The sequence below is a fragment of the Chinchilla lanigera genome, unplaced genomic scaffold (assembly GCF_000276665.1).
Source record: "Chinchilla lanigera isolate Chin_1 unplaced genomic scaffold, ChiLan1.0 scaffold00004, whole genome shotgun sequence".
Taxonomy (NCBI): domain Eukaryota; kingdom Metazoa; phylum Chordata; class Mammalia; order Rodentia; family Chinchillidae; genus Chinchilla; species Chinchilla lanigera.
The window spans coordinates 22,613,430-22,630,992 of NW_004955405.1; the positions used below are offsets into that span (position 1 = coordinate 22,613,430).

Here is a 17,563-nt window from a genome sequence, read left to right on the forward strand (position 1 = left end):
GGCTCCAACTACTGCCAACAGCCTTCATACGGTTTGGAACACTCCACAAACTGGGTTAAGTATGAGTCCATTTATGATGTTGCACGAGAGGACTTTTATGTCATATGATACAGCAGTGGAGCCAGCGACTATGAGACTCTTACAATATCTTATCAATCCAGGTCGAATACAGCAGGTTATCCAACTGTACAAGAGCAGAGTCCCACCAGGTCCACCCTGGAGACGAGGTGCCCATTAAAACTTGAAAATATGAGACTCCTCCAGATCAATTAAAACCAAAATGGAAGGGGCTCTTTCCAGTGATCCTTGCCACTGTAGATAAGGTGGCAGAGATGCACAACTTGATTCACTTTTCTAGGATAAAATCAGCCTCACTTAAACTGTCTGAAGAAAGTGACCACTTAAGAGAAGAAATCTACTCTGGTGAGGCTCCTCTGAGAAAAGCAAGGCTCAAGTTCTGCTCAGGTACAGATAAATAGTCACTAATGACACTAATTCACTACATCTTAAATAAGCACATGTACTGAGACTGCTGTTTTTAGTTTTATCTATGCCATGAGTAATCTTGCCAGGGCAATTACTCGTGGACTTCTGATAATTTATCTAACAACCCTCTTTGCTATACCACAAAGGAACCATGAAAATCTGACCTCATGTTTGGGCCTCTACATTCCTACCTGATAGAAAAGTACATGAAGCTTTTTCTCATTAAACAGGCAGCTCAACAGTCACGAACTCTTCTCACCATCTTCTGTCAGATTATTTTTTTTTCAACCCAGTCTGGGAGGCACAACACTCCAGGGTAGTTGGAGATCACCTAATTGCTCATGGATAGGACCTGCAACCTTGTTCAGCAGAAAGTAGCTACAGATGGAGACCTCCACTCTTGCATCACCGCAGAAGGAATTATGGGGACATGTGTCACTCAAGAAGAAAAGAGACCAATGATGAAAAAAGAGAAATTAGTCCACAGAAACTTCTTCCTTCATTTTTGAACAAGTGGATTCTTTCCAGCATCTCCAGATATGGAATGGAGAGGGAGTCACTACTGAGACCTGTTTTGTTTCCAGACTGACATCTTTGTGTGTGAAGCCTGAATCCTATCTCACCGTTCTGGTTGGATGCTGTTTGTCCAAGGTGTCTGTCTGCCCTCGGGCTGTACTGATTACAGCCACTCCCAGTTCTCTTCTTCCTCTGTGTGGTTCCTAAGTCACAGCTTTCTCTGCCTAACTTTCTGGCTCGTAAATCTGTGAGTTGCCCCATCCTGACCACCCACTGCTCCACAGGCCCTGCTGTCTGCACACTTCAGGCCGTGGCAACCACCCAAGCCAAGGCACATGCCTGATCACACTGGCAGAGAAAGCAAGCAGACCTCTGAGTACTGTGTTGAATGAAGGCAGCAGGGCAGGGGTGTCAAGCAATCTGCTGGTCTTAGTGCCAGCACCTTCAGATACAGTTCCTTCTGAAAGCCACACAAGACAGAGCTACCCTCTCAATTTTGGCCCGAGTTTACACTTCTATATCTAACCCACACTCTCTCTGTGGCTATCCCTTGAGACTGTTTCCCAGCCACTCACTATAGCTGGCTGACCCGCAAAGCCCTGTAGTCTTTCTGTGATTCAGGCTTAAAGAATTGAGCCCCTCCCAAAGTGGCCTGATTAAACTCTAAAATATGGTGGGGGATACACTGAATTTTTTTCCCCAACTCTAGGGTACCATGTAGAAGGAGTCACTTTTGGTGCAAAATTCCACATTGTTTTTGCAGTTTACCACGAATGGGCTTTTCTTGGGTCTAGCACAGCTGGCCTTTCATTTCTCCCAGGATCTGCTGACCCACTGCTGGCTTACCTCGACTTAACAGAGACAGACCCATTCCCCAGGGGCCAGGTTAGCTTTCCAGCCTGCTTCAGGTTTTTTTCTCTGCATTGTGATCCATTTCATCAGTTTCTCTATAGTTTTTACTTAATTTCCTTCTGACTTCTAGAGATCTACTGAGGCAAGAGATTAGGCTGGCTGGGAAGATGGGCATAATCTGTCAATTGTAAAGTGCCAGGACGCCTGCTCAGAACAGGTCTCAAAGCCCTACACAGGGACTTGTCGCGAGAACTAAAGCAGTTTGGGATAGGACAACCTAGACCTGACATCAACCTAAGAAGTAAGACATACAAAAGACTACTGAGTACTGGACTATTGTGTTTTTTCACAGGAGTCTGTTCTTACATGGTAAAGTAAGAACTTACTTTTTCTTGGCCCAAACTTACTCTGTATAGTTATTTCTTTTCTTACCTTTAATAAATGTGAAACCTCTCTACCTTTTGTATTTGTCTTGACCAATTCTTTGCTCAGGACAGAAATAACCTACAAACCACCTCTAGGAGACCTAGAAACCCAAACCAAGTAATACAACTTTTTTTCTTTACCAAGTTGTTCTTCTCCAGGTGTCTCTGCTCTAAGTTCCTCCAGAGTGGTTGTATTTTTCTGCTGGTCTTTACTCCACCATCTCATTTATTTATTTTAGGAACACTCAAAATGCACGTCTGTAGCTCTCCTGAAATATAATGTAGAATTTTACTAATTATAGTTACCTTTTCGTGCTTTAAAACATTAAAATTTACTTCTTCTAAGTTTAATATCTTACTAGTTACCAACCTATACCTACTCCACTATTTTTGAAATAAATTTATCTCTTTAATTGTATATTGTGTTATCCTGAATGTGCTTTCGTTGAGAAAGCTGTTTGGAATTTGATTTGGAAAATATGACTCACAAATCAGAGAGGAAACGTAATAGTAAGTAGTAACATATGACCAAGTTCAGATTTTCTTTCTTGCTATGCAAATAGTACAGATTTAATTTTATAAGAATACAATACTTTTGAAAAGTTAAATTTATACTGATCAAATTAATAATATATATGCAAAGTAATTTTATTATGTTCTCCCATTTTTATAGTATTTTTATTAAGCTTATCTCTATATCTGGAATATGATATTGGTTACTCATTACTTTCGTGTATAATAGCTGTATCATATATTTTTAAAGCATCCAGATTTTCCTTAGGGAAACAATCATTTCTCCACCTTTATTCATGTTATGCTTTTGATGATATTAAACCCAAAACAAGCTCCTCAGTGACATCGTCTAATCAACATACTCTTGTCCCTTTGTTGAAAGTTTGGCTGAGGAATGAATAGTAGCCTCGGTAAGTGAGACCTAGTAGTTCCTCGACTAAATCTGGAATTTTCCTGATAGTCATCAGAGGTGGTAATCTCCTTCCTCTTGGGTGCAAATCAGAGCGCTTGTAACCCTGACTGCTAGTGGCAGCCATAAGTCTGAGGCTTGAGACAATTATAAAAGAGGGCATTGCAGAGATAACAGAAACATGGAGCCAGAGTCCTGTTTGGGTCAGGCCTACCACCACAATTACCGCTGGGCTTTTCACTTACAGAAATCAGGAATTGTTTTATGTTGCTGTTGATTTTTACTGTATAAAGACAAAATATGTCTGTGAGTGTTGTGGGAGATTTTTACTTTGAGAAAACAAAGTATGTCTTTGTTTTGTTTTCCTGTTTCAGATTGCAATAGATTCTCAACATATGTGAAGTTCTTCCTGCTCTCACAGAGCCAAAACAGTGGATTTTTCTTCATATCACATCAAGACATTCAGTGGTTTTCTTTTTTTAAGCTGTGGTTTTGTTCTCTGACCCTTTAAATAAGCCTCCAAATGAACATGTAGACACTTACTTGGTGCATTATTGCAGATTGAGATAATTGGCTCTGTAATTACACCGCTTTTCTCTGGAAAAATGGAATCAAAGCAATAATACTACAATTTGCACATTGATCCCTTTATATCATGCTGTCAGGCTTCTGCCCTTCAAAGGTTTCCTGAATCTATTATGATATAGCATAATTCATTTGTATTGTATCTGCACCATTTGTGAGAATGTTCTCATTAATTACTTTCAGTTTGAGCCACCGTGCCCTGATTCAAACCATGTCCTTTTCTTCAACATTTTTACCATGATACTTTAAACTCTTTCTAATGGAAAAAATAATAATGCCAGCTCTTTGTGAAGACATGATGAACTATTTCCATGAAGGCTCATTTACAAAAAACAACAAAGAGCTCTTACTGAAAACAAGGGAACAATTGGTTCAAATGAAATAGTGACTTACGCCTACCCAAACCCAAGTGAACTTCTCCTATGGTTCAAAATTTTGGTTAGCTTATTTCTGTTTGTTTTCTTTTTCATTTTCATGCTTCTATGCATTTCCAGCTGGACTGGCGCTGGAAGAAGAAATATATTACAAGAAAGCCTGTTCTCATATTTCCAATCTGGTTTCAACCTTTGTGAGAAAGGTTAGGATAATCAGGAGAAGGCTGTTTCTTATCTGGACCCTCATCTTTAGACTTTAAAAGGCTTACCCATCACTAGTTCTTAATTTCCATTCTGCTCTTCTGGGAGAGAATTTGTTATGATTAATGTATCTCTGATCTTCCTCTCTTTGTTTCTGTTTCATTGTTTATTCCCTGTCTTCCACAGATAAAATCTTTCCGGTTTTCCTCTCACATTGATTTATTTTCAGCTCTTTCATCTTTTGAAAGGTTAACTTTACAATCATGGCTGGAGAAATACTGGCAAATCCACTAGGAAAATATATTAGATAAAGACTGTTAATTTTATGATTTTGTCTTTTTTTAAAAAAAGTATCAATCCAGGGTTTATGATTAAGGCACTGTTGAACACATAATGTTTGCCCCCACTATCAGACAATTATATTCATTGTTTTATTTTACAACGGCTATAATTCAGAAGTTTTAAACTCTCTTGTATAAGTATTTCATTTATAGTGAAATATTTTTAAAAATTACTTTGAAAATACAGTGTTTTTTTATTTTACAGATAAAAAAATGAAAACACATTAACAAACAAACAGACATAAACAAAACAACACCCAGACAACAGAAGCAACACAGAATTTCAGGCAAAATAATAGGAAATTAACAATGGTTGTTATATTACATATTGTTATCTTCAAATTGGTTACTCAGTTAAACAAATACAGTCATGTAAGATTGATCAAACAATTAAACCTTAAACGTTCCAAAAAGAAAGAAAAAAAAATACACACACACACACACACACACACACACACACACACACGATAGCTAGGAGAGCTGTTCTACTGACTTCCATTGCTTTATTAAAATGCACTGTTTTATTAGAGTATGAAATTGTAGCCATTATTGGCTTCTTTTGGTGACTCTAGTCTTTAAACACAATGACAAAAGAAAAGAAAGCTAGGAACACTGCAGTACTCTGAATTTAATTTACTATTTTACCAGAGAGTTTGATTTCAGAGGAAAACAGCTACATGCAAGTCAGACTGAATTGAAAACCAACAAAAAGTATATTGGAGAAATAAAAATAATAACCTAGATACCTGACAAAAATGCAAGTACACATGGGCAAAGAACACTGAGGAACAAAAACGAGACAGCTGACTTACAATATCATAAGCGGGAATCAGTAATTTTGTAGTAAAAAAAAAAAAAAAAAGTCATGAGCCCGTCAGTATGAAATAAAACCCTCTTGATAACAGTAATAATACTAACAGAGTAATAATACAAACTAATAATACTGGCATGCTCCTCGGCCTCCAGCGCCAGCCCTGTCCCACGTGGTCCTTCTCAGCACCCGTCGCGGCCCTTTCTTGGCATCCGTCGCGGCCTTTTGCGGTGCCCGTCGCCCTTCTCAACGCCCCCTCACGGCCCTTCGCGGCACCCGTCGCAGCCCTTTCTCGGCACCCGTCGCGGCCTTTTCTCGGCGCCCCTCGCGGCCCTTCGCGGCACCCGTCGGGCTCCTTCGCGGCACCCCTCACGGCCCTTCGCGGTACCCGTCAGGCCCTTTCGCGACACGCCTCACGGCTCTTTGCGGCACCCGTCGCGGCCCTTCGTGGCATCCATTTTGCTCCGAGGAGTCCACGTGCGGTCACCGGGGAAGAAGTCTGAGAAGCCGCGCGGCCGTAGTAACCACCATGCCGAAGAATAAAGGCAAAGGAGGTAAAAACCGACGCAGGGGAAAGAATGAAAATGAATCTGAGAAAAGAGAACTGGTGTTCAAAGAAGATGGGCAAGAATATGCTCAGGTAATGAAGACACTGGGAAACGGACGGTTGGAAGTGATGTGTTTCGATGGCGTGAAGCGGTTGTGTCACATCCGAGGGAAGCTGAGGAAGAAGGTCTGGATAAACACCTCAGACATCATTCTGGTTGGTCTCCGAGACTACCAGGATAACAAAGCGGATGTGATTCTGAAGTACAACGCGGATGAGGCCAGAAGTCTGAAAGCCTACGGCGAGCTCCCCGAGCACGCGAAGATCAGCGAAGCGGATTCCTTCGGGCCCGGAGATGATGATGAAATTCAGTTCGATGACGTTGGAGGTGATGAGGAAGACATTGACGAGATCTGAACGGAACGCAGTGTTTGCGATTCCAGTTTTTCGGAACATGGTCCTGCAGTGCGGATGTGGGCGTAACCCTCCAAGAAGTTTTCGTTCATGTGACTGTAATTTGTTAAAGCGGTTTGATGTGGTTCTAAGGTGTTTGTTTCTGTAAAACCTGTTCATGCCAATTCTCTCACTTGAAATGTTAAGCCTGCTTTGTTCTTTTGCTGTGATGGAGTTTGCGACGGGTGCCGCGAAGGGCCGCGACGGGGGCCGCGAAGGGCCGCGACGGGCGCCGACAAAGGATCGCGACGGGTGCCGCGCAGGGCCGCGAGGGGGTGTCGCGAAGGGCCCCGACTCCCTGTGTTGCAGACCCTGTGTATTCCAAAAAATAATGCATTACTTACTGCCTTTTTTGCTGTGACCACTTGCAATAAGTAAATGAGTGTTTTGAATAAACAAACAAAACTAAGGGGACTCTTCTTTTTATATGTACAGAATTGTGAAAAACATTAAACAATATATTTAAGCAGTCCATTGAGGTAAAGCCAAATATATTAAACAAATTTGGTGCCTATAACTGTAACAAATATTTTGTCATAAAATTCGAGATTAAAGCACACATGGGAAAATTAGCAACGGGTTAAGGAATTTATGATTAGTCTATGTTTTCCTCTTCATAGCCTTGTAGGGTTTTTTTCATGATGTGGTATTTAAATTTCATTGCATCAGTTCTAGTCTAGACCATTTATTATTAGAGATATTCTACAATATAATAAAAACTGGGAAATACTATATAGGCTTTTTATTTCATAGAACCTTAAGCATAAGTCTTGTTTTTGCTATAGATATTGTATCTAAAGCATATTTGAAAAGCTTATTATATCTACAGCGTATTTGAAAGCTCCGTGAGTGGCTAAGTTTAGGGAAGAAATGACATATAGAGAAATTCATATCTGAAGTACTCACTAAATTTCTAGAACTCAAGCAAATTAACTCTTAAACTTTAATCTCATCGGTATAGAACAAAATATCTTACATAATTACTATAAGAAGTAACTTTAAATACACAACTATTGAAAATAAATATAGCTAGCAATCATAAAATAATAAACTCTACAAGGTTGAACTTTGGAGTCAAGATATAACAACTCCATTTTCCTCAATTACAAAACAGTGATGCGTATCTCTTTAGGCAGTTTTGTGAATTAAACAAGAAAATGTTTAGCAGAGGGGCTGGGGATTTAGCTCAGCGGCAAAGCGCCAGCCTGGCAAGCGCAAGGTCATGAGTTCGGTTCCCGGTACCGGAGAAAAACCAAAAAGAAAAGAAATGTTTAGCAGACCTCTACAAAATAACAGTGAAAGGGACTAAGTATAATAATTAGAATTACCATCAGTGTTAATAAGATTGTGTTCTACTAGTGTTTTTAAGTCGGCTGATTCACCCACCAAACTCTAGCCTATTGATAGTGATACTAACTTTTTAAAAAATTCCCTGCTAGGCTAAAGGGTGCTGATCTAAAATTTCTTACTATCGTGTTAGGTAACTTCAATGAACATTTCCATAGAAGTGAAAGAAAGAACAAATTTTAAATATATGAACCACTTTGATAAAAACTCTTTTCTTGAAAATGCTGCAAGGACTTTTTAAACTCCCTTAAGGTTATTGTCAATAGGATACTGCTTTCAACCTATGGAGCTCCTTTCATTCCTTGGTTTTTCCCTGCCCATATTTAGTCAGCTTTAACTGGTGTCAACTCTTTGTGACCTCCTCTGAGGCAAATGGCTGAAGCGTCTGGCAGGTTCATTTGCACAGTAATGAGTTCTGTCTACCAGACTGAGAGAGACTGATGAGGAGAAGGAGATTACCTTCCAACACTGCCTATTAAATGTGATTGACATGCCTGTATGATATCTGTCTTCCTAACAGCCCTCGCTCCTCCCCTAGCAACATTTCATGAGCACAAAGAATTGTACTTAAATGAGGTCTAAAGTATTGCTCTTTTACTTTCACACATTTTCTTTTCAATTGCTTTGGTATAAAAGAATTCTTTCAAAACCAAGGAAAAATGTTGCGATCTGCATATAACTGGTTAGAGGAGGAAACTTTTCATTATCAAAGAAATTTAAAAATATACTAAAACACACCAAATCTGCAGCAAAAGAAATACTTGAAAAAAAATTTCCTAATTTGTTACGTTTTTTAGCAAATTCATGCTAAATTATTTAAAATGTTTAAACTATATGTGTATATTAATCATCTAGTTTTTTTTCTTAGTTCCATATTACCTATTTTAAAATAACTTTTGCTTTGTGGCACAATTTCTATAGAAAACTTCTCAAAAATGTCTAAATACCGCAACATAAAATTGAAAAGATTCATATAAATTTTTTATGTTATCAGTAAGAATGTATTTAGCAAAAATCCCCAAAAATTTCAAAGTGAAAAAGACAAAATGTATTATTCTATTTTCTTTTTAATTCTTGTAAGACTTATTTTTCTACTATTCTTTACTGGCAAGGTATTAGGCAATGAAATCACCTATATTTAAATTACTTTAACTACAGTCCATTTTCAAAGAAAATACAAGGCTACATTTTATCCTATCCATGATTTTGCAAGAAATCATGAACATCCTGTTGAAATTCTTTCCATGTTGTGAATATGACAAGAATTTTTCATTGTTAGATATGAGCACTCATTACTGCTTGTGTTTATGGCCTATGCACTATGTTAAATTTCAGCATGGCTAAATTTTTAAATTTGTAATATTATTTATGCCAAGATCTGATGAATGAATAATTCTAAACAGTTGCTCACTAATTTTGAGCTGGATACATCAGATCTATTTATATATGTGACATTCAACACACATCATGAACTTCTGTCTATTGAATTTCCATTTTAAAATCAATAGCTGTTGAAAATATTTGAGGCACATAATCAACCTCACTAGAATCTGCGAAGTTCTGTAGGTTCCGCCTCAGTTTAACTATTTGGTTACAGCCTTGTAGCCATGCAAGCGAGAATGGAGCAAAAGTGTATTTCCATTCATGCTACACTCATTTTTCTAAAAGAGGGCAAGGAGCAGTGAGCTATAGAAGAAAAAACATGGTGTTGTTTGGAGTCACTAAACAATTGTGCCACATCATCTGCTTATATTGTCCCACAGTTTTGCTGTTGCCAGACAACAAGCCCTGAAGAATAGGAGGTGTCATTTGTCAACTCTAACAAAACTCTTTCTATATTCTACTTACAAGGACAAAAAGGCTTCTTATACACTGATGATTGTTTTATTAATATAGTGGAAAAACCTTTGGGGGCCCTTCTGGTTTTAGTGTCATAATTTAATTTAGCCCAGAGCAAAGCAGGAAATTGGTTAATAGCTACAAAAAGCAGACATGATTTAAAAGCATGAAAAGTAATTACTTCGTCAATTACAGAAAGTTCAAAATGGTTGTGATTGACACAATGCCAGAAATACATTAGAGTTGAAAAGGCTGATTTTTAAAAAAATCAATAAAATTAGCAAGAGAGTCTGGGGATACAGCTACAGTGTCACAGACCCTGCCTGGCAAGCGCAAGGTCCTGAGTTTGATTCCTGGTACAAAAATAAAAGAAAAATTAGCAGGAATTCATGTAATCTCGTAATTTTGTTTATGAAGAGACATACACATTTTGTTGAATAACCTACTAAGAGTGAAGTAATAAGGATAAATGAGTATTTTAAAAACAATTGGAAATTGAAGATTGAACATTAGCATTGTCTTCTAGATAATATTAATTACTCAATTTTGAGTATTTCTAATCCATTTGAATTTTTTTAGAAATATAGAAATTTATAAAGACCCATAGTTATTTTACATGTTTTGTCTCTCAGTAGTAAATCACACATTTTGAAATGCAGTCATAAATAATATTTCACAAAACAGATTTCAGCAACCCATACTAAAATTTTCTGTAATTTTGAGTAATCTAATACTTCCTATTAGTCTCTGCTAAGAAAATAAATTTAAACATTAAATTTCTAATATCAACATAGATCTATTCATCTATAAAAATTTATATTGATTTCTGAGATTTTCTGCTCACATGACATGATTATGACCATATTAGCTTCTTATGAACTGAATATTATTCTATTCAATGTACGAATAATGCTTATTTAATATATTTGAAGTAGATATTGAATATTTTAATTATGTCTTAATTCATTTAATACAAGAAACAACTCTGTTGAGTAGCATTCATTATTTCATGTCCATTTTGGTGATGCTGCAAGGAGGAATGGTGGGATTAAATATCTCACCAAAGGTCATGAACCTAATCAGAGGCAGTTCAGGATTTTAACAAAAGAAGCTGACTTCAAAAGCTGCCCTGGTAGTCATTTTGATATACTATTTCTAGACTCCAGCTACCAATCCTGTTTCTTCTATAGTTTCTTCTATAAAAATAACCCATGAATTCTCCTTCAGAATGTTGATCATTAAGAGAACATCCTTTTACAATCCACACAAAGCATGTTTCCTGACCTATTGCAAGAAAATGTTTTCCTCTATTTAAGGATAATATTCTTAGTTTATTCTCTAAGGTAAAAGGAAATGCTAATCTCTATGCCCTATTACAAAAGTAATGGCCTATACTAGTAACTTTACACCTCATAAATGGCAAGAGATTTAACATAATGAGCATGTGCCTAATTTATACAACCCAAAGCACAGAAAAAAATTCAACAAGTAAAGCAAATTTGAATTTTAATCAAAGCTCCTAAATTTAAAGCCAAATATCTACAGGAATTCACCAACCTTTAAGGAATCAGATCACTAATGTCTGAAATTCTTTTCAAATTCTGATTTTCTAGAGGTAAGCATCGATAAAAGAATTTGTTATACTCTCTAATACAATCATCCAACATCTTGGCCTGAATCAAAACTAATTTATTTAAATAATGGCAACATACATTATTCATTATCAAAAGAGCAATATAGCATACAGAAAGCTAATCATAAAAGTTTTCTTCTACACTATGCTAAAACAAAATTAATTCTTAAAATAGCCTCTTACAAAGATAGTCATGATTCATAGATTGTATCCCAGTTTTCCCCCTTAAACACGAAAATAAATTGTGTGTATATGAAATAAGCATTTATATTTCACACTTAATGTAAAATTTAGCTAGTTTATTCTAAATCCATTTATAACAAATTGCCTATATTTTTGCACTCTCTCTGCCTTAATGAAAAATTCATTTTTGCCTGCTCCGATTACTTATAACTTGAATGTTTAGGCTTCTCTTTGACCTCTTATTATTCAGCCAAATTCTGCTGCTTTTCTGAGGTACAGATAGATATTTATGAATCATTCAGCATGTCAGCCACATGTGAATTCTACACTGCTACAAGCTTATGTTATTTGTATCCTGCTTTGTGATTTTCTGATTGACAGTTTGAGTTTAAGGGTGACTGGGCTTATTTCCTGCAGTTTAAGATTGATAGAAGTTTAGGAAAGCATATTCACTGATATTTAGTGATGATGGGGAATAAAAATTGACACATGAACTCTTTGAACTTCAGAGAGGGAAAAACTTTAGCAGGTTATGGCTTTATGCAAATAGTGACCAAAGTTAACTTTGAAAACAATGAGGATACAAAAGGAAGAAAGAAATTTATAAAATCTTATAAATTGAAGATATTATAAAATCTTTTTAACCACTTTTCACTTTTTAAATTACAGCAATGACCATTGCTCTTTTTATGACAAGTATTACATAAGTTTTATTTTCATCCAGAATACAATGATTCAATTATATGATGAAAATTAAAATTCTGGGAAAGTCTTTTAAAATGCATAACTTGGAATCAGTGGTGGCAAACAATTAAATGGTAAAATGTTAGTGTAACATAATATAAACAACTAAGGATATGTCATTATTACTGAAGCCAGTTGTGTCGTGCAAATTTAAGATGAACTAAATTTGATTTATATGAAAACATTATATAATATGGCTTTGATTTTCCTGGCAATAATGAACAGTTTAAATAATGACAACAATTTTTCCTTTTTTTTTTTTTTTGTAGTCGAATTTCCACATTGGAAGATGATAGATCTCTTAGTCCACTTTCTTTTTCAGTTTTTTAATTTTTTAAATTTAATTTAATTTTATTTTATTTTTTTGGTGCTGAGGACCAAACCCAGGGCTTCCTGCTTGCTAGAAAGGTGTTCTGCCACTGAGCTCAATGCCCTGCTCCCCTTTTGCAGTCCTTAAACAAGTGATCCTCTTAAAAGTCTCTCATTTTTCTGATGTCTTTAACACTGGAGCCACTTCTGCTACAATTTTTACCTATATTTTGTCCCTCAGCTTAGATACAACTTTTTGGAAGAGATGCTCAGATATGGGTTATATATCTTTCCAATGTTCCATGAACCCTTCAATTACTCTAAAATTTTATTATATACACTGTATCTGCTTATTTTTATTTTTTATAAAGTCTAACACATGATACTATAAACCAAACCTACTATCATTGTCTAATATCAAGTACGTCAACAATAAATATTTTATGAAATGAATGAGTTAAACAGCTTATCCTAAAGGGATGAACCTATCTCCTCATACAACTATTATATCCTTATCAACAAAAGTATTTCTCTTAAAATTTATCATTAATCTTTTTATTTCCACTTCCTACCATACAGCCAAGTGTATAATATATACTCCATTTATATTTTAGAAAATAAAGGTACATTTAAGTAGAGTTTGGAGAGATAGAAGTACATCAATAGGTAACCCTCAAATACTGCTCACAAACCCAAAGCTCATTTTTGCTGAACTGATACACCAATATATAAAATGACACAATTATTTTCTGTGTAGGAAGATTTATGTCTTGCTTATCAAAGTCTCAAAAATCCCAATTTTCTCAAAATCCCAATTCAAGGTGTTTTCAAATGTCCTTTTTATTAAATTTGACAAATGATGATATACTCCATCCTTTTCTAGAACTGCTGAGTGAATTTTCTCTCAGATAACCCTAAACACTGGATATAGAAGCAATCCAGGAAAGCCATTTGTACTTCCAGTTTCTCAGATTTTCATAATGGTAATAAACCTCGCCATTTGGTAATACCTGACGGTAATGCAGAGGGAGTAAATCAAAAGGGCCTGGGCAGAAAGCTTTAGATAGACACAGGACAAAACATGGAGAAGAGGAGTAGACACACTGAAGGAATATAGTCATCTTCAGGCCAGAAGAAGCAAAATACCCACTGTATTTTTCCTGTTCATATACACATATGTAACTTTTAAGCAATTTGGTAGTATGGAGGGAAAGACATAGGAAGAACATTAAACTATTGGTGCTACATCCTAAAATATGTAACCCCAAACCTCAATGTAACTATCTAAAGTGAGAGGACTATTACAGTGTGTTTTCACAAGCATAATTAATCTGAATTCTTCCATGTATTGATTGATTTATTCTTTAATTCAGTGAAGTTCATTAACTTTAAATATATACTTAGAATTGTAAAGGAAAGAACAACTTGTACAACTCTGAGAATAAAGTTAGGCATCAGGCAAGAAACCAAATCAGGAAGTATAGTATGTTGTTTTAATAGATAGGTAGAGCCTCCCAAAAAGCCGAAGACATAACTAGTAATAATAAAATCTAGTCAGGCAAAAGTTTTTTTCATTTATGAAATGGCCCTTGGCATGACATAGGATTCTCAGAGTGTTCTTGAAAGGGAGAGACCCACTTCCCAAAGCAAGCAAGGTAGAATTAGATTACATGAACCAAATCTTTAACTCTTTTTTCCTTAAATTGTTCACACTAGTTTTAAAAAGGTATTAAGTGGATTATATATTATCACAAATATTACATTATATCTAAGGGGTAACAAAATTAGCTGGATGTGGTGGCACATGCCTCAAACCCTAGTTTTTAAAGAAGCTGAGGCAAGAGTTTTACAAATTTGAGTCATGCATAGACAACTTTACAAGACCCTGTCTCAAAAATTAAAAACAACAACAAAAAAATTAACACCTGGGGATGTAGCTCAGTGGTAGAGTGCCTCTGGGTTCAATTCCCTGTACTGAAGAGAGACAGACAGACAGACACACAGACAGACAAACAGACACAAGGAGACAGCCAGAGAGACAGACTGAGAGAATAGGATTAATAAAGTAGAACATCTGCCTTCGGAGAACTGCATATGCAAAAACTGATGAAATTACATGCATGCAGAATGTAGACTATTTCACAAATTAACCATAAAATAAACAAGAAATATTTGCAGTGACCTGGTTTTGGTGTAAAAGGACTCCTGCATGGTCTATAAATACAAGAGCCATGCATTTGAATTGCGGTCCACTTATTTTCTTCTCTCAGAATCATCTCCTTTTTCTTGAACTGGTGACAATAGTTCTTCCTCTTTTCATCTAGGCAAATGAGCAAATGGGTAAATACAAAACCTGTGGCTTGTTGTATTTTACCTGCAAACAACAACACAGAAAAGCACCTAACAGAGACATAAATTAGATGTGTAAATACGGTAACAGGAAAAATAAAGGTAGGGAGGAGCAACGTAAACAGTGAGAGAGAAGGAGAGAAACAAAAGTTGCCCTAGGTTTTTCTAGTGATTTGTTTACATGTTTGTTTCCTATATTAAGTTCAGACCTTGAATTCTCAGAGAAGATATCACATCACCTTGACAATGAATATCTTCTATTTTTACTCTAGTTGAATAAGGGAACAACTGCACTCATCAAGAAAATCTCAAGTCCAGAACTAGACTAGAAAAAAAAGGATACTAAGGTATATGGTTTGTACAAAAGACCTACAGCAAAATTTTAGACATAAGTGAAATTTTTGCCTGGTTCTATTTTTCTTTCTTCCATAGACTTCTGCTGTAATGCCGAGAGGTTTATTTCACATAAAAATGTATTTATAATCTGAATCTATTTCTTACTCATTCCATTCAAAATTCTTTTGGTCAGAAGAAACCCAACGTGCTTAGGCTTACTCGTATTAAAATGGGAGGAATCATGAAAGATGATAAAATAAAGCTAGGTTTTCTGAATCTAGATTAAGAAACCAGGAAGATATGCCTTTCCACAGAAGCTGCTCATTGTATGTTTCCTCTCTTCCTGTGTTCGTGAGCTCTCTTGTCTGTGTTGAACTATTACATTTCTACCTAATCGGACAATCACTGTCAGCTTAGTGAAGGTTTCTACATACCTTATCACTCCAGCTTGACCATGCCTGAACTGCCCAGTATTCTCACTCTGATCCATATGCTCTCTTAAATTCTCATTGAAAACTGCCTAATGCTAGGGATGAGAAAGAGTCTATTTTTCAAGTGTCTCCATGCTCATACACTAGCCCTGGTTGATGCAAGCAATCACTGCTAGAGGGTCACATATTGGAAAAGGATGCCCCATTTCAGCCCTTATTGGCAGGGCTGGTTCTTTTTAGCAATGGTCGATGGCAGGCAAAACATTGATAGACAAGTCTGTCACATGAAATGTTTGCATAATAATTTTAAGACTATTTATAAAGAAAATTGATTAGTAAGTGAAATTGGAATTCACCTTTTTTATGTATAATAAAGGCAAGAGACTTCTTTTTTATTTCAAGTTTTGAGGTAGAGTCTCCCTGTGTAGTCCAGGCTTATCTTGAACTCACTGTGTGGTCTAGGCTGAACTCGAACTCATGGCAATCCTCCTGACTCAGCCTCCCAAATACTGGGATTACAGGTATGCACCACTATGCCTGTCTAGTGCAAGAGATTTGACATTGCAGTGATTAAATTATTTAACACCAAATATTAAAATAATGCAATAAATATTCCCAATTACAGATTCATTAACCTTTATCATTTTCAATTACAACAATCTTAAACGATTAATGATCTATTCTTAGAATTACAGATTGAATGAGACGACAATTTGTCATAATTATTTTTATCACCGCGTTGCTTTATAAGAGAGTGTCTGTACTCAGAGACATCTTCTCATCTCTATTGTGGGAAACAAAGGTTCTGTTTCAGACCTCTTTTCAAACAGAACCTACTCCAGTATCTGGGAGCTTCTCTGTTTTTATGCTATTTCAACATTAACTTTAAAATGTTTCTTATGACACCATACACTTTACAGTGAACTGTATATTGTAAGCATTGGCCTTACACTCTCTAATTCATATGTCGCTTATTAGAGGAGATCATTTTAAACCTCTCTGTATCACCCAAATATACGCAAGCACAATATTCATTCGCAGTAATAGTACACATTTTAAACAGACCAAAAGAAGTATTATCAGTGACTGCTTTAATTAAGTTAAATTAAATTTGACTCTGCCTGCACCTTAACCCAGATCCCTGTTACCAAATACTTAATAAATATCTCCTGTCATTGAATATTCCTTTCTAAACAAGTTGTGAGCAGGACCCAGAACCCTATTATAGTAATACGTATCAGGCTAGGTTCCTTAATGTGATCAATTTGTTATTAAAGTTCTGATGGTCATCAGATGATATGCATGTCCGTTGCTTTAGTGCCCATGAGAAATCCTTGCCATGAAGCCGCCGTTATGTAGCGGTTCAGGAACTTGATACTTTCCATGATTCTGGTCCCACGTTGTGCTGGTTGAGAGCCGAATCAAATTCAATGGTTAAGTTCAGTGTTGACCTTACGGGAAATTCAATTCTGTTCTCATCCAGCTCGAACTGTGACCAAAACTGTTAAGAGAACTGAGTTTGCCTACTCTAGGCCAGCCAGGGTATGCCATGATTCCTGAATTCATTCCATTTCGAGGTCCTGCTGCCCCTCCTCCGTTCTGTTCGCTCAAATCTTCCTGTAAGGAATGAACCGTCATTCCTCTGTCCTAGGTATCTTTCCTTTTCCCTTGTGTGTTTTTTCCTCCATAGTGTCCTTCTAATGCGTCAGAGGCATGCAGCTCTCATCGTTTTCTTTGAAAACACATTTAGAAATTCAGTGTTGGTCTTATTTTTTGGTAGGTGGACACAGCAGGTCAAAGATGTAGCAGTGTAAGCCGGGCATGGTGGTGCACTTCTGTAATCCCAGCACTCAGGAAGCTGAGGCAGGAGGATCATTGC

At 36.5% G+C, this 17,563-nt stretch overlaps 1 protein-coding gene and 1 long non-coding RNA gene across 3 annotated transcripts in view; one reads left to right on the forward strand and one right to left on the reverse strand.

Moving 5' to 3' along the window:
- The window catches only part of LOC102003615, a 46,981-nt gene extending 42,336 nt beyond the window's left edge, over nucleotides 1-4,645 (reverse strand). The window contains exons 1-2 of one of the 2 annotated variants that reach the window (XR_001235464.1): nucleotides 4,430-4,645; nucleotides 2,421-2,548 (exon numbers count right to left, since the gene is read on the reverse strand). This is a non-coding gene — a long non-coding RNA (uncharacterized LOC102003615). Of the gene's footprint in view, nucleotides 1-677; nucleotides 1,352-2,420; nucleotides 2,549-4,429 lie in introns of those variants that run through there. The other variant, XR_001235465.1, reaches the window with a different exon arrangement.
- Nucleotides 4,646-5,952: 1,307 nt separating this feature from the next.
- On the forward strand, nucleotides 5,953-6,913 carry LOC102003087 (eukaryotic translation initiation factor 1A, X-chromosomal-like). Its single transcript, XM_005374400.2, has one exon. The coding sequence runs from the start codon at nucleotides 6,043-6,045 to the stop codon at nucleotides 6,475-6,477; it is 435 nt and encodes a 144-aa protein (XP_005374457.1). The 5' UTR covers nucleotides 5,953-6,042; the 3' UTR covers nucleotides 6,478-6,913.
- Nucleotides 6,914-17,563: the final 10,650 nt, after the last annotated feature.